The following is an 18,468-nucleotide window of genomic DNA, read 5'->3' as shown; positions in this document are numbered from 1 at the left end:
TCTGGGCCATAATAAAACATCTAAGAACTTCATTTAAATCTCTCTTAAAGATGAGAAAACTGAGGTTAGAGATAGTGAAAGGACATACTTCAAATTGTAATCACTTATGTCAGAGCCAGAATTTGAACTGCTTCATCCAGCTTTTATCTATTATTTATCAGTCTATCTTATCTATCATGTCTTTATTCTGGGCCCTTGTCTTCCATAATCTAGCATCACCTTGTTGTAAACTACTGTTCATGATCATTTTTATATACATATTTTGTAGCTTTTAAATTTTCTTTTGAAGAGCTAGCAGTTGATTGTTAAAAATACACTGGTTGGAGAGATAGAATAGATACAGAGAACCAACCTTAGATTCAAGAATATCTGAGCTCATCCAGGAAAGAGGAAAAGAATCCAAATGTATAAAAATAGTTAACTCGCTCTTTTTGCAGTAACAAAAACTTGAAAATTAAGGGAATGTTTATTGATTGGGGAATAGCTGAGTATATGAATATGATAGAATATTATTGTGTGAATAATAAGAAATTATGAAGGAAAGCTTTTCATAATAACCTGAGATTTGTGTGAACTGATACAAAATGAAATAAGCAGACTCAGGAGAAGAGTATACAGCAGTAACAATAAATGACCAACCACAAATCCAAGTCTCATGTTAAAACCTGCTATCCAGATAGCAAACTGATGGACTCAGAATGCAAATAAAAGCATTCTCTTCACTTCCTTGCTGGTTTTTTTTTTTTTTGAGGAGGGGCATGATTATGGGGGGGATTTATTTTGCATAAAATCTACATATTTATAATGACCTTTGTTTTGATTGCTTTCTGGGAGAGAGGGACAGGGGGATTAAGAGAATTTGAATTTGAAAATAAAGTGAAATTTAATTGACAATTAAAAAGTCTAACTTTGGGGTTAGATCAGCAATAACCATCTTAAATGTTGGCCTTAGGTAGTCTGTGATCTCTCAGTTTCTCAAATGAAGAACAATTTAATTTCTCTTTATCTGATCTCTTTTTTGATAAGATTCTTTTGCCCAGTAAATTTCTTATAGCACAATAATATATCATATCAATAATTTCATAGTCATATATAATCACTTGTTCACCTATTCCTCAATTGTTAAAAAGTCCAAGTGTATCTTTAAGCTAATATTGTCCATCTAGGGAATGTTTTAGAGGTTTGTGATCTAATTTCTTATAGCACAATAATATATCATATCAATAATTTCATAGTCATATACAATCACTTGTTTACCTATTCCTCAATTTTTAAAAAGTCCTAGGGTATCTTTAAGTTTAAGCTAATATTGTCCATCTAGGGAATGTTTTAGAGGTTTGTGATTTCACAATAAATTTTTGATTTTCCATTTGTTAGACTTTGTTAGCCCTCATCATACTGTTTGACGCTGCCTAGTTTTAATTACTAAACAGTGATATTCACAACCTTAGGTAGGGATTACAATGAATGATTTGTGAAAATGCTAGTTTAAAAATAAATGTTTGTTTGACTTGCATCTAGATCCTCTTCTGAGCCCTTAAAGGAAATCAATTCCCAGTTGTTTTTTCACAAGCAAGGTTTGAATAATCAGTGGTTGCCACCTGGTGCTTTCTTTCCTTTGTGACTCTTGTCTGGTGAGGGGAGGGGCAAAATGCTGGAGGCTTTCTAAAGTCTTTTCCTCTTAGAACCAGCTACTAAAGCTAACCTGAAAGCTGATTATGATATAATATCCATCTTCTACTTTAGAAATAAGAATAAGTTTGGTGAGTGGACTTATAAAATTATTGTAATATCACAAAAGTTTCAAAATGGATACACCCACACAATACTGTACTTTCTAATTTTCAATATAATATAATAATTGCATGATTTTCAAGTAAGTTTTTTTCCTACAACATTGAGATTATAATAAATACTGGTAAGTTAAGTTAAATTAACTGTCCAATTTTAATACATTTCAGAATATTATGGCATTGGAAATTATATAGTCATCAAAAGGTACAACATGAAATCTTAATCCTCTGCCTGAATATGATTAATCTCATGTTACTTTTTGATTATCACCAAATTTATTAAAGATAGACAAATCAGTATCTATTATTTCCTGAATTTAGCAGGATGGTTAAGGACCAAACTTAACTAAGAGTAGTATCTTGGGAAAAAAAGTGTAACTGAGGAGAAAAGGAAATTTATAATTCTGTAAAAGTTTCCTTTACTTAAGCTCATAAAGTCATTTTCTACCTAAGCAAAGAATAAGGTTCTTTAATTCTCCAGAGCTATAATGAAGTCCCCCTAGTATCTGATGAAATCTGATGAAAATTCCTCAGGGTATAAAACCATTAGTTTAGCCTACTATAAAATAACTTCCCTAAAGAACCAGCTAGAACTCTGAAAGAGACTTGTTACTTTTTTCACAGAATTTACGTAGTGAATTTTCCAATAGAGAAACAACTAACATAAATTAAGAATTTTTACAAAAATAGACTGATTAAAAGAAAATGATAAAGGTGTTGATCTGGATGGGTGTAAAATCTAATAATTTTAGGTTTTTTGGTTTTCAGAGGTTATAAATCAAAGAAGAGAGAAAGACCAAGAAAACATGACTAGATGTTCAGTGACTTTGCTTGTGTAATTCCCATGCATTTCAAGATTGTTTTGAATAAAATTTGGTGTGAAGACAGAATATTGGATTTTGAGTTAGAGAATTTAGGTTTAAATCTCTATTATTTTTGTAGCTGTGTGACCATCGCCAAGTCCCTTACTTTTCTGGCCCTGCCCTCAGTTTTCTCATCTCCAAAACTAAGGAATTAGTTGATCAACCTTCTAAAGTCCTTTTAAGCTCTAAATTTTAGTAACTATTATAAGTGAGATTAATACCATCAGATATGTCGGTTTTATTAAAAGAATATCTAATGAAATTATGGGGAAATAAAATAATTTCAGATCTGTTTGTCCTTCTGGGCTACTATATGCAAGCTTCTTATGTATCTATCTCAAATGAGGGACTTTAGCTTGGTGGAAATCGGTGATTCTAAACATCACTAATTTTAGTTAGTGACTAACTTTTGCCACTGTTGGTATTTATTGAAAGAGATACAGTTATTAGGGTTATAGCATTTTTAGGATTCATATGAAGGGAACAGATAGAAAATTTTGTCTGAAAGGTGAAATTGCCAAAAGTCACACAAGTAATCAGTAGCAGAATTAATTCAAACTTGGGACCCAAGATTATAAGTCATGGTCACCTTTTCCCATTGATGAGTTATTCTGGGAAACTCCATATTGGGCAAGAGCCTAGATTAACATACTTCATTCTCTGAATTTCACTACCTTGATACAGTTTTCTTTTTGCTACACCATACAGTCTCCTTATTTCCTGTGCATCTTGGGTGTGTGTGTGTGTGTGTGTGTGTCTGTCTGTCTGTCTGTCTGTCTGTGTGTGTGTGTCTGTGTATACACAACTTAAAATCATAATTGCTTCAGTTACTTTGTCTTGTGAATTTAAAACTTATTCTTTTAGCTAGTTATCCTTATCCATACCTTCTCTCCCCTCCTTTTTATTCTTTGACTGTCATTTATGTTTCTTTTCTTAAGTCTCCTGTCTTAATTCTAGTAAAAAAAAAAAGTTGGACACTAGAATACATAAAAATCATCTCTTAACATATATAGCCACTGCAGTCCTTTATTACCAACCTCTTGCTATAATCTTCAGTATTTCTACCTGTATCTGAGTTTTAAAAACAGAATTCATCTTCTCTTTGCCATCCTTCTGATTATCCAGTCTGTTTCTTTACTTGTAAAATGGGAATGATACTTAGATTCTCTGTTACTTTGGGGTGATACATTTTGGGTGATAAATTTTTTTAAATGACATTATAGTCAAAGTCTTTGACACAATAAAATGACTCAACTTCAGAATTCTATATTGTTTTATTAATGGACAGGACACTAAAGATGATGCCTTATCATCCTCTTTTTAACTGCTCTCTAAGGATTCCCTAATCTTTTCTGTCTTATTTGAAGTTGAACCTCCTCTATGTATTTTATGTATTTCTTTATTAGAATGTGAACTCCTTGATATTTGTATCTCCAGCACTTGGCACAATACATTAATAAATCCTTAATGAATGCATTCTCATTCATTCATTTTTATTGAAATTTAAAATAACACATTTTACACAATCCAAGAACGACAATCATACTTCTCAAGATGCCAGAGATGTCCCCAACCCATTACCCCTTGGGACCAGTAATGGGTTTCCTTAAACTTGTAAGGACTTGACAGCTCTCCTTGTTGCTTTGTTGAGGATGATGCCACCCCACCCCAGTATGGGAGTAATCCACATAATTATTGTTCAACTCCAGTAGTTCTAGTTTTATAGTTTTTGTTCCCTTTTATCTCTTTATAAATATCAATGAACAAGTATTTATCATGTACCTACTTTATGCCCCTGGGCCAGATAATAGGGATTAGAGAAAGAAAAATAAAACTCAGTTCCAATATTCAAAGACTTCTATTCTAATGGTGAAGATGATATGTTAATAGTGTGTGTGTGTGTCTGTGTCTGTGTGTCTGTGTGTGTATATATATGATATAAAGAATAAATGGAAGGTAATGTTAGAGGGGGGAGACACTGGACAACCAAAACAAAGGCAGAAAATGGGCCTGAAGCATCAGGTGTGAGTAACCACTAGTAAACTAGTATGGCTGAACTGTGTGGTGTCTTGAGATGAGTATTCTAAGAAAACTGTCAAGATAGGAACAGAACAGGTCATGAAAAGCTTTAATAGTATCCAGTTCATATTTGATTCTAGAGATAACAGGGAGCCACTGGAGTTGTGGGGGGAGTGAGGGTGGGAGCTGTGACAAGGTCAGAGTTTTGGGAAAATAATAGCTCACATTTAAGTGCTTTATGGTTCACAAAGTTTTTACATTTTTTTTATTTGATCATCACAACCACCATGGGAAGTAAGTCCTTATTGTTAGTCCCATTTTATAGATTTGAAATAGAGGCATTGTCACATAGCTATTTAGGATTCCCAAGTCCTGCATTGTGTGCACTATATTATTTAGTTCCCTGTGTCAGCTGTAGAGGTTGGATTTGCTTGGGGAAAAGGCTTGAGATAGACAAATTAGGCGGTGATTGCCATAGTCTAGATTAGAGGTGATGAGAGATTGAATCAGAGTGGTTGTTGGGAGTGTGGAGTGGAGATACATTTGAGAGATAGTGTGGAGAAAAAAATAATAAGATTTTGTTATTGGCTTTCAGAAGAGAAAGAAGGAAGGAATGATAGAAATTGCAAACTTTGAAAGAAGATAATGGGGGGTTTTGATGCCTAAGGGACATTCTATTTTATTTTATGAATTATTCCATCTTTTCTTACTACTTCATTATCCTTTTTACATACTGTAAAAGAACATTCCCTTAGCCTTTAAACAAATATGAAGTTGAGATTAATTTGTTAGTGAGTGTACCCAAAGTTTGTTTCTGGGAGAATTTTCCTTATTACTTAGACTATTTGTATTTCAAATTGAAAATATTTGTTTTATGTAGCTCCTACTGTCTGTCCTCAAGTTTCTGGGGGTCTTTTTAATGGGTTAGTTTATTTAGTTATGTAGCCTACCTCCTTTTATTTCCATTAAGCAATTGCTATACTTAGCAAACAAAAAAACTTTTGAGTAAGACTTTCAGTTTTCTCAATTGTCAGAATCAGATTCTACCAGTCTCCCATTTTTCCCAGTAGTTTTTTTTAATTTTTAGAAAAGTTTTGTTTGAGTTTTGCAATTTCCCCCCCAATATTGCTTCCCTCCCCCCACCCCCCCCCACAGAAAGCAGTTTGCTAGTCTTTACATCATTCCCATTGTTTGGATTGATCTAAGTAGAATGTGATGAGAGAGAAGTCATATCCTTAAGGAAGAAACATAGTAGATATAGCAGAATTACATAATCAGGCTTTTTCCTTAAACTAAAGGTTTAATTTGGTCTTTGTTAAAGCTCTACAATTTTTTTCCTCTGGATATAGATGCCATTCTCCGTTGCAGATATCTCAAAATTGTGCCTGATAGTTGCCCTGTTGGTATGAGCAAGTCCATTAAGGTTGATCATTACTCCCATGTTGCTGTTAGGGTGTACAATGTTCTTCTGGTTCTGCTCATTTTGTTCAGCATCAGTTCATGCCAATTCTTCCAGGCTTCCCTGAATTCCCATCCCTCCTGGGTTCTAATAGAGCAATAGTGTTCCATCACATACATATACCCCAGTTTGTTAAACCATTCCCCAATTGATGGACATTCCCTCACTTTCCATTTCTTTGCCACCACAAACAGAGCTGCTATGAATATTTTTGTACAGGTGATGTTTTTACCCTTTTTCATAATCTCTTCAGGGTATAGACCTTCCACATTTTTGAGAACTTGTACTTTCTTAAAGAATACAGAAGAATTTCTTGGATTTTGTTACTTTAAAACATTTTTTAAATGTAGATAGAATATTGTATGCCTTGCTTAATAATATTTACTACACTGTAAGGTTTATACCTTATATACTGTTTACATTCATTCTACATTAAAAGAATTGATGGTTGCAAATCTGATTCATCTGCCTTCCCGTATAACTAATTATGTGTTCACATATTTCATTATTTAATGGAGAGTCAATAAATTCAGAATCTTTGTTGAATATTTATATCTAACATTTTAGTTTGAATACAGATATAACAAACATTACAACTAAATATTAAGTCTTTCCAGTCACATTTAAAGTTTAATGAGTTTTGATAGTTAAGTGCTCTGAACTAAACCGAATTGAATAATTGCTTTGTTTTCATTTGCTATTGATTAATATTTGTGATTGTCCAATGCCATCACCAGTTTTAATATCATTTAAATACTAAATATTCCAAGCATTATGTTTCATAGGAGCTTTTGTTTTTAAGTAAAAGGAATTAAAAAAGAGACAAATTTCTTAATGAAGCCATTGAGAGTCTTATGGCCAAGTGGTAGAACTGAGATGAGAATGGGGCATAGGGGTGAGGGTGCAAGAACTGTCATTCTCATCTTTCCTTAAATTTGATCATTTGTACTTGGCATCCTTTTCCTCTGTTTCCTTAATCACAGGTTTTATCCCGTATGACTATAATACAAAAATAGAACTATAATGGCTTTTAAAAGTAATGAAGCCCCAAATCCTTGTTTTAAGGAAACTTAGGCCCAAAGTTAGTAATAATCTGCTAACAATCACACAAAAAGTAAGTAAGAGTGGTTGGATTTACTAAAAACTTGAAGGAGAGCAGCTTTGAATTGCAGGTATAGAATTATAGATAGCAGTATGGGGAATGTTTTATGTGTGGAAAGTTGTGTTTAAACTTAGCAATAAAGGAAACTTTTGAACACATTTGTTACATTATTATAATATATACTAGTTATGTATGTAGACAGCTATTTTGTCTCTTCTTGTCTAGTTTTATTAAATATTTTCTGAATCCAAAAAAAAAAAAGGTTGAATTTGAACTCCTGTCCTTTGTCTACAGATCCAAGGCCCTTTTTATTATATCACATATTCCTTGTTTATGACTTTGCTTAGCATGTGATTTAGGATATCCTTTACTATATTTTTATGTTTTAAAAATTATGAATGCTTAAAATAATTCTAACTACTTCTTTTTTTTTTCCTTCCTATTTTTTACAAGTTTGTTGAAGGTAAGTAGCAACATTTCACTTTTTTCTTTTAAAAAATGAATCACAAAGTTAGTATTAACAAAGTTTGAAAAGAGGTCCATAGAATATAAAAAGAGAGGGTTGGTATTAATCTTGTTCATCTCTCAGTTAAGCTTGTCACCAGTAAACTTGTGTTCCTCTTTTCATTAGACTCCAAAACGAAATCTTTCATATTTGTGAGCAGCTGAGATTGGTTTAAAAACCTGTAATTTTCCCTCTTGCCTGCTGTAAATCTCAGAAAGCCAAGAAAGCTTTTGTAATGTAACTCAGTACAAATGCAGGGCTGAACCACTGTTAGTCTTTCTTAGGAGCTGTATTGAAACTTTTTCCTGTTATCTCTGATCTTTGATCCTTTTCTAGATCCTAGTGAAACTCCTGTTATTGGCAAGTGATATAGGAAGATGGATGTGGAGAGAAATGAGGTATCCTGTGCAGCAGTGAGAGAACTTGATAGGTCAGGAAAAAGTTACTTAGGGCTGTGTGAAAAAGATAGCCGAGGAAGATACTTCTAGAGACCTTAGGAAAGTAACATCAGTATTTAATCAAACGAGACAGAGATAAAGACAGTCAAAGAGAACTTAGGAGCTCATGACATTACCAAGTGTTAAAATGGGTGGTGACATGTTACCCTGTGAGGGCAAGAATCCTAATAAATCTTCCCCCTTTCTATTTAAAATTTTAGAAAATCGAAGGCAAAGGAGAAACCCAAGGATAAGTCGAGGACAGCCTGACAGCTGTGTTTTGAGTAGTGATGATGAAGAAACAAGAGATGATGTGTATGTGACAGAAAATCCACCCAGAGAATCAGTTATTCTGGAAGAAGAAACAGCAAGCATAAGGTATATATTGTTCTCTGGATATATGATCCCCACATATACATGAAAATACATGAAGTAAGCATTTAATCTTTTGAAAACTACCTGTTCCTAATTTACTTGATTATACATTTATCTTAACTGATCTTCCTTCTCCTAAATAAAAGCTAAAGCTTGGTTTCAGGCTATTCTTAGAGGGGATATCTAAAATAAGTGATTTCATTAATTCCAGTGCTTCTTCCATGTGCATTAACTATGGCCAAAAAAATCTGGTGTTTAGTCTTCTGATAATGAATACTTCTGCACAACTGGACTGGTTTTTGGATAGCAGGCAATTTGTCATGAAATTCTTGCTTGAAGTCTTATTAGTAAAAACTTTTACTATTGACATAGCTTTTGAGAACATCCATAACCATGGTGAAACAACAAAATAGTACTTTTTTAATATTTAAAATATGCTTTGATGAATCTCTGTTTTCATATATTCCATGCCTTTTCATCCGAGGGAGTCAGGCCAACATACTGAGGGCCTCTCTCTCTAGGTTTCTTGAACTCTTATGTGAGTACCCCTGGAGCATATGTTTTTATTATAATTCTATCTATTATATTTCTCGCTTTTTGACCACTTGATTATATCTTTTATGTATAAGATAATTATATATTTTCTGCTGCTTTTTGTTTGCAAATAATATCTTTCATGATTCACAAAGATCATCATCAGAATACTTATGTAAGAAATTCAGAGGTTTTTGTTAGTTTTGTGTCGTTCCCCCCCCCAAGGAAAAGTTTAAGGTCATTAAAAATAAGTACTTTCAAATTCAATCTTGCCTGCCATCTTTTTCCTGTTCAGTTCTAGGCTTCACTTTATTGTTCATCTTCATTGTCTTATAAAATATGATAAGGTTGTATCTGAAGAAAACCATTTAAATAGTCCTTTAACTTTTATAAAATCAAATATTTTTTTGATTTTTGTGTGGTCTACAAACTATAAGCAATTTTGGCTATGTATATACAAATGTAATCAACTATGATATTATTGTGATAGACCTACTTCTCCCACCTCTACCATATGAGTTCCTTCTATAGATAATTTCATGACTTTATAAAAATAGAAAAATAAGTAAAGGGTCCATTGGCTATTGGCATTTTTCTTAATTAACCTTTTTCTTTAAAGGAATAACACTTTCACCTACAAAATATTTGAAACTAGTAGCTTGGACCTCTGTTCTGTATTTGGTCAAATTTAAGACTTTTTTTCATCTTTGCTCTCATTCAATTTTTCCTTCTCAATACAGGACTGTGGAATTAGAATTAGATTCACTGACTTTAGTCAGATCATATCTTTTTTATTGTAGTCATATCAGTTATCCTCCCCATTTCATTTATAAATACTTTGGGATCAATTAATCATATTGACCATCTCCTTTTTATCAGGCACTATCCTAGGCCCTGGAAAATACCAGTTATGTCCCTACCCTAAAGCATCATAGATTCTATCAGAAAATTCAGTAAGGATATCTAAAAGTATATAGGAAATAAATGTTAGATAATTTGGGGAGACACTAGCAGTCAGTTTTGGGAAGATCAGGAAAGACTTATTGTAGAAGATAGATTTCAGTTGAGTTTTTGAAGAAAACCGGTGATATTCAGAGGTGAGAAAAGAATTTCAGATTTTGGGGGCCCAGTGAAAAGGTATCACCAGTTGCCAATTAAACATTTCAGACTGGATATGCCAGAGGAATGTTATCTCTTGCTTAACATGTCCAAAAACAAATCAATTTTCTTTCCCCTCAAACCTACAGTCTTCAGAACTGCCCTATTCTTCTTGTCTCTAAGGTTCATTGGCTCTCTATCCAAACAGCCAACCCCCTCAACTCAACGTTTTTATTACTTCTTGCTTAGATTATGCCTTCTAATTGGTCTCTCCCTCAAGTCTTTCCCACTGCAGTTCATCTTATATACTGCTGACTTGGGTGTTCCACCTTAAGGGGTGGATCTCACCATAAGAGTCCCCTATACAATCAATTCCAATGACTTTCTATTGCCTCTCAGAGCAGATATTAAAGTCTTTAAAAACTTGCCCCAAGAATCCTTTTAGTTTCATTGTGCTTTCTTCCCCTCCCCCTTCACACATTCTATCTTGCCATTCTCCTCCCTCCACCCCTCCATACTTAATTTTTCTCCCCTATTTCACTGTCTTTTCTCTAATCAAGTGGGACTGACCTTGTGACTTCTCATGCAGAATTTCATCTTCCATCTTTACATTGCCTGTCTCTCATTATTGGAATACATTCACTCCTTACTTCCACATCCTAATAGTCCTTTGTTTTCCTTCAGGATGAAGCTTAAAATACTATCTTATACATGAAACTTTTCCTGATCCACTTTCAAATCCCCCATCCTGCCACTCCTCTAACCGTTCAGTGTCTTTACCAAATCTTGTTTACATTTATTTGTACATGCTTAAAAGATGTACAGTTTTCCCTTTAGAAAACTTATGTTATACAATTTGACTTTATGTAAAGAACTCTGATAAAATCCACATTCACAGTTAAAGATTTGACAAAGATGAACCATTGGAAATAAGTAACCAGATTGTAAAATTAGCACAAGAATTGGAGTTGGAAATGGATGAGCATGATATGGAGGAATTGAATTTCTTGTAGAAAACCTAACAAATGAGAATCTGATTGAACTGCTAGCTGCATACGTTGCAGAAGGGAACCAGTCAAACCAAAGAATTTTACAGTAAAACATTTGACAGAATTATTTTATCATATGAGTGATTTTTTTCTTATATTGAAAAGATGAACCCATATACATTTTTTTTAAAAAGATTTGTAAAAGTTTAAAGACCATTTGTTTGCAACCATCAGCTATATGAGAGGGAAAAAAGAATCAATGACCAAATATCTCTCAATAGTTTCATTTTAAAAGGTGCACAGGAGCAGCCAGGTGACACAGTGGATATTACACTGGCCCTGAAGTGAGGAGGATCTGAGTTCAAATGTGATCTCAGATATTTAATACTTACTAGCTGTGTGACCCTGGGCGATCACTTAACCCTAGTTCCCTCACAAGCTGCCTCCCCCAATTCTCCCAGGCTCTAGGTATAGTTAGTGGGGAAGATGCACAATATTGTACTCCTACATTAATTTGACATTATAGTACTGTGCATACTTCATCATTAGTTTTATTTTTTATTTCATAAAATCATAGCACATTATTTAATATATCAGTATTTTACTATATCTTATGACATGAATAAAATTATTTTATATATTATGCAGGCTAAGTGAGTAGGGAAAAAATTCACATTATGGAAAAATTCCTTTATTTAAGGGTCTGTAAAATTTAAAGCAAAAACTGGTTTTTTCCTCTATTTGGATTATAATTTCTTCACTTCCAGATATTATGCTTGGCACGTAGTATTACATCAATAAATGTGTAGTGATTGAGTTAATATTTAATTGTTTCATGGATTTTACATGATTTTATATGTGCTTGTTAGTTTTGTTTTACTTTTTTGTTAAAAATGTACTATTTTATGCTAGTTTTAGAAAAACCTTAGATTTCTCAGGTTGGTAGCTATGAAAGATGATTGCAAGTTCTACCTACTTTGTATTTTAAAAGATTAAACCTGAAAGGAATTATTAAAGTAGGATTTACTCAGCTGTATTTATCAAGGCCTTAATGCAGTGATCACACGAGAAAGTATGATATTGGCTATTCTAATAAAAAGAAGAAAATCAGACCAAAAATGAGTTTTACTTAATAGTATATATAAAAGTACTATTTTTCTATTTTAAATCATAAAATAGATTTTCTATTTGGAGGCTAAGGGAAATATTTATTTCCCAAAATGACCAAATCTTCACATTGTAGTATAACCAAATAGTGGACATTTCCATCGTTTTGAATCCTATGTTCAACAGATAACTTGTAGTTGAAGGAAAAAATGATGTGACTAATTTGAAATTGATAAAAGTATAAATGAATTTTCTTATTCAAATCCTTTTCTTTCTTATTACTGCTATACTAATATTTCCCATGGAAGAAACTTTTCTTTGGTTTGAAGGAATCCTTTATAGAGGAGGAGAAAGAAAATATATTTTAAATATTTTTCTATTCACATAAAATAAATATATATATATAATTTTTATATATTACATATACACACTATGTAAGTAAGGCATTTTATAAACTTTAAAGCACTATACAAATTCTATAGATATTATATCATCTTGGGGTGAAATTGATTATATGAGGCATCAAATACCAAGCAATGGGATTTTTTCCATTTATTGTAAAACTGATCCAAATTATTGTGCTTTTAGGCCTTCTGGTACTGTTAGTTGTCCCATTTGCATGGATGGCTACTCAGAGGTAAGAAAATTTCAATTTGTTGTCAAATTTATCCAAAAAATGCTTCAGTGAGAGAATTAGAGTAGAGAAGTTTTTCTTTATAAATAAAATTATTTACATTGTTTAATCTGATTATCTATTGAAGTTGCAAGTTCTCTTAATGAGGAAAATAATATTCAGTGTTTTCCCAAAAATGCTGCAGTGAAGAATTAGATTAGAGAGGAAGTTTTTCCTTTAGAAATAAAATTATTTGGGTGGCTAGGTGTGCAGTGGATAGAGCTCCAGCCCTGGAGTCAGGAGTACTTGAGTTCAAATCCAACCTCATACACTTAATAATTTATCTAGCTGTATAGCCTTAGGCAAACCACTTAACCTCATTTGCCTTGCAAAAACCTAAAAAGGAAAAAAAAATGAAATAAAACTATTCACTTTAACCATGTATTTTGTACTTGGTACCTGATACAAAAGAATAAGGATTTTTAAGGAAGTTCTTTAACATTGTATTGACCTTTGGTAGAAATGGTGACTGTCTCTGTACAGCTTTGTTGGAGTATTCCAGTTTAGGATCGATTATGTCAGCTTAACTATTAATACTGTTAAGAGGAAGATGATAACTTTGGAGCAACCAGATTGAACAATTCTAGGTTTAAATCTTTTGAAATCATAGGACTCCAAAGGGGTCCTATTACGGATATTTGTAAGACTGAAAATAATGCAAGAAAGGGCATAACCTTTTAAGCATAAATAAGTCCAACTCCATTGTTTTATTATAGATGGGGAAACTAAGGCACAGAAGAAGGGACTTGTCCAAGAATACTGTTACTACGATTTGTCACTTGAACCTAGAACTGTTAAATCCAAGGATTGGTTATTAGTAACAAAACTGTTTCCCTCTGGTTTAGCCGTAATATTGAGCATGTTTTTTAAGTACAGAGAACATAGCTATCTTGTGGAAACCTAGCTTCATTAATTTATCTGTTTGCTATTTTTCTAGATCTTGCAAAGTGGACGACTTATAGTCTCTACAAAATGTGGTCACGTCTTCTGTAGCCAATGCCTCCGTGATGCCCTTAGAAATGCTAGCTCCTGCCCAACTTGCCGGAAAAAGCTGAACCAGAAACAGTATCATCCAATATATATATGATAATGTATTACGTTTCTCAGGGCAGCCTTATGTGGATTGCTATGAAATTGTCCTGAGGTTGTCAACATACCTGACAGTAAGGAGAACTGATTTTTAAAACAATTACCTGGGGTGTTTGTAAACAGATTTTATGGTCCAAACTTAAATGTCATAAACCTAGCTTTTTGTTTTCTCACATTTGATAAGGTTGGGCTGAATTTCTGAAGGTCTGTGAAGGTTAGCTGAGCCACATCATCTCTTAATAAAAAGCCCCTATGTTTTGAGACAACTTCTGTATCTTTAGGGGTATGAGTTCTTTGGATTTCAAAGCCAAGTAATTGAATTTAATAATCCTAAAAATATAAAAGATAAGACATTGGCCTGGATGAGTGACCTCTTCCCATTTATGAGGTTCGTGTGTGGGAAGGGGTGATTGAGTCCTGCTCTTAGCAGATCCATATATTTCATTTCCCTTGGTGTAAAAAGTCTGCTTCTGATTCATAGCCTAGCAGAATGAAGGACATAATGATGGACATTGGGCCTTCTTCCCCAGGGAAAAAGAATACATTAATATATTGGAAGAAATTTCAGAGCTTTCAAAATTAAAATTCCCCAGGTTTAGCTGCTGGGTCTTCTGCTACAGCATACTTAAATGTAGAATAATGACTCCAGGTCTCTCTGGAACCTGGAAGCAAACTCACTGGGGGCTATAGCTTTTTTTTATTATTAGTTACTATTATGAAAATTTTATTATTGGCATGGCCCAGATTTTCCAAACTTCACTTGATCATTTAGCCATGTATTTCTATATCATAGAGATTTGTATCATACTCTTAATTTAACTGGTGACCATTGTCCACTTTTCCTCTTCCCTCCTTTCCCTAATTGATTAATCAGCAGTTAGTGAGCAGAGAGCTGTTTCTTAAAGCTGAATGCCAAATTATAGAATTTAGCTTATCAAATGTAAGTTTCTATCCAGCCATTTCAGCCAGTTAATGGCATCTAAAAGAGTGAGAGTCCATCTCTGGCTAATGATAATGTTAATTAAAAAAAATTTTTTGCACACCCAAATTAAATCATATCCAAAGTGAGATTGCTGACTAGGTTCCTCCTTTTTAAAAATTCGACTTTGTAATGAAGTGTGATGCTTTTGAAATTCTAATTGAATTGGGGCAGAAGTTTATTCAGACTTTCACATTCCTTTGAAAGGCTGGATATTGACAGTGGCAAGAATGCCTCTTTCTACCACATGTCTATCTGCTGTTCATATTCTCAGGAATGCTGATAATGCTGTAGTGTTATAAACTTGCCCCAAAGATAAAAATATGGGGCACAATAAAGGCTTAATTTTTGTATTGTAATAAATACCATTTTGTGTTATTGCCTCCTTTTCCCTTGATTGTGTCTGTCAAGGACCTGGGGGTCATGTGTTTGCTGATGATGGAAGTACTTTGACATTAGCTATTTGGGGGAAAAATCAGTTCTTTGCAACTTCAGTCCAAGTCATCTCTCTACCTATTTGCTGTTAATAAGTAACAATATTATTCTATTGAGTTTTTTGCAGTTTTGTGTTGGGAATTAATTTTTTGAATCTGTGCCTAGTTTGGATAGATTTTAAGAATCTGCCATTTGTAATTTTTTATCATCCATGAAACTCTGCTTCTGATGGTTCATGCCTATTGAGTTGATGCTATCTTGCCTCCACACAAACCAGAATTCCTGCCCACTGAAAAACTTGGTTTTATCCTTTGTTTCTATCTTTTTACCTGGGGAAAGATGGTAAATTTTACTCTCTCTCTCTCTCTCTTGGAATTACTTGTTCTTGAAAAATTCTTAAAATCTTGTATTACTTTTCCATACCCACTTAGAATGATTTACTTGAAATGAAGATTTGTTAAGGCTTTTTAAAAAGAAGATTGTGAAGGGGGTAATTCTAGCTTTGCTACTCATGACCAACCTTAAATTTGGTGAAACAAATTATTGTAAAAAATTTAGTTTAAAATGAGCATTTCCCTCTTGCTTCAGAAGAAAAAGTAGATGTATTAGCAATCCTAACTTTTAAAAATTGCATTAAATATCTTTTTAATTAGAGTATATGTCATATTTTTATCCATCAAGTCATGAATAGGAGTGTATTAAAGGTTAATTTGGGCTGAATTGTGTATAGCTATCCTGCTCTAGCTTTAGTTTTGAATGGTATTTTTAATTAAGTTTGCATTTCCAAGTAAATATTTATTTTTTTGTCTTGTATCAACTGTACTGATGTGTAAGATCCTTAAAAAAAAAAGCCTGCAGAATACACAGCAAGTTCTATGATTCATTTGTTTTGTGATTCTTCTTGAAAAACTATACCTGCCCAATTCTAAGCTGTCAATCTCAAATGTTACTGTATTATTTCATTGTAAATCTAAATTGAAAAGGTAATGTTTAGTTGTAGTTATTTGCTTAGTGTAGCACATATAGTTTTCCAGAGCTGCAAAATATAAACAGACTGATTATGTAAAAATCATACTTTTACTTTGTGTATATAGTTCCCCTTTTTTGTTGTTATTTAAATTGTATCCATGTCCATGTGTCAGGTCTGTTTTGAACTTCAGCTAAATGGTTGTTAATTAAGATGAAAATAAATCCATTAATTTGATGTACAATGTGTACCTTTTTTTTTAATTATGCATTAATTATTTTTTTCCCTATCCAGTATAGTCTTTCTTGCTTAGATTCATTTTGGGAGTCTCAAATCAAGCAGTTTCCCAACTTATCCTGCCTTTTACTTTACTTGCTCTTTTCTACCCTAGAAATCCTCTTTCTTATATTATGGCTCAGTTTCCATGAAGGCCTTACCTTCCCTTTGTGTCTTTCCCCAAGCTGAAAGTGACTTCTTCCCATATTTTCTATAGCACTTTGGACTTGTCTTTTCCATGTATCTTGTTTTGCCTTGAATTATGTGTATTTCTGTACACCTTGATCATAGAATATAGATTTGATTATGATCAAATTTCTCCCATTTCTCAAACTCGTTTAAAAAAGAGGCTAAAAGAAAGAAAAAAGTCTAAAGTGATGATATAGAGAAAAAACAATTATTTAAGACCACTGACCGTCCAACTTCAACTCAATTTAGAGACCATTTGCATTTAAAGGCTAAGGCAGACAAGTCTGACTAATGCTAGCTGGGAAATCACAGATTTGGTTAATTGACCCCACTCTTTGATTTTGACTTTGGCATCTTTTCAGTACTGTTTTGGTTCCCACTTAAGTGCAATGTGCAGACTTCCAGGAGTAAATCTTCCACAGTAAATCTCGGAGAGATTTTTCAGGATCTGCAGTTATACCTGGAATAAGGTAAAGCTTATTGTTCAGGGACCCTTGAATCTAGATGCTGGAACTGTATTGAGTTACACAATTCCCTATCAGCTACCTGAGTAACTTCTAATCCTTGGACAGTGCCCCTTTTCAGTGATAATCTGTCACTTTTCTTTGGAGGAGAAAAAGACATACCCAATAATTAAGAATTAAACCAGTGGATCATTTGACCTTAAACTGTTCTGGCAGAGAGCCTTATGTTCACTTCAATTAGGTCCTGTTAGATTTCTTAAATTGGGTAACTTGTCAGAGTTGAATTTTCTCAGTTTGGAAACATGATACATGACCCAGTAGACCTCAGGGACCTCTAGATAATGTAGAAACAAGCCACAATGAACTGAAGAAATGAAAACTTTCTGCTGTGTTTTGAACCCAACTAGAGAGGGGACTAGATTAAAGGTTTGTACCAGGAAACCTCCTTACTGCTATTTCTAAAGTTTCTAGGACTGGATGGAATGTAACCAATCCCTAAAATTGACCCCCCCAAATTATTTGTTATGATAAGGGACCCTAGCATGTCTTTTTTTTTCAACTTAGGTCTAGAGCCTATGAGAAGAGAAAAAAAAATTACTCATTCTATTTGCAATATAAGTCTGCAAAAAGTGAAGTTTGATTACTGACTCTTGACTTTCACTGAAAGGACAATTCAAATAAGAAATGCAAAAAATTAAAAACTAATGAATTGTACCTATCTTCTCTCTGTGGCAGATGAACAAGTAATAAAACTTTAAGCCTGATAGAAAGTCCCCAAAAGTTAGCCAACTAATAGACCTTTGTGTAAGAACAAATAATATCAAAAGTCTGTTTCTATCAATGAGATTTCTCATTTATGAAGAATTAGATATACCCAGTTAATAAAGTCAGTTGGACATGGCGGCTAGGTGGTTCAGTGGATAGAGTACCGCCTCTGGAGTCAGGAGTACCTGAGTTCAAATCCAGCCTCACACACTTAATAATTGCCTAGCTGTGTGGCCTTGGGCAAGCCACTTAAACCCATTACATGCAAAAAAAATAAGTCAGTTGGATATACTTTTTTAAAGAAATTTCCTAAATATTATTTTTGGTATTCAGAACCAATTTGAAATGTT

The 18,468-nt window shown here is 33.3% G+C and overlaps 1 protein-coding gene across 1 annotated transcript in view; it reads left to right on the top strand.

The window, feature by feature from the left end:
* RNF4 (ring finger protein 4) overlaps positions 1-15,300 on the top strand; it is a 61,813-nt gene extending 46,513 nt beyond the window's left edge. Inside the window, exons 5-8 of the mRNA XM_074229915.1 lie at positions 7,690-7,699; positions 8,400-8,556; positions 12,870-12,918; positions 13,892-15,300. Of these exons, the coding sequence (XP_074086016.1) occupies positions 7,690-7,699; positions 8,400-8,556; positions 12,870-12,918; positions 13,892-14,041 (366 nt within the window). The 3' untranslated portion in view covers positions 14,042-15,300. The remainder of the gene's footprint in view (positions 1-7,689; positions 7,700-8,399; positions 8,557-12,869; positions 12,919-13,891) is intronic.
* The last annotated feature ends 3,168 nt before the right edge of the window (positions 15,301-18,468 follow it).

This window comes from Macrotis lagotis, chromosome 3 (assembly GCF_037893015.1).
Source record: "Macrotis lagotis isolate mMagLag1 chromosome 3, bilby.v1.9.chrom.fasta, whole genome shotgun sequence".
Lineage (NCBI taxonomy): Eukaryota > Metazoa > Chordata > Mammalia > Peramelemorphia > Peramelidae > Macrotis > Macrotis lagotis.
This window is presented reverse-complemented; position numbering and strand designations above follow the sequence as displayed.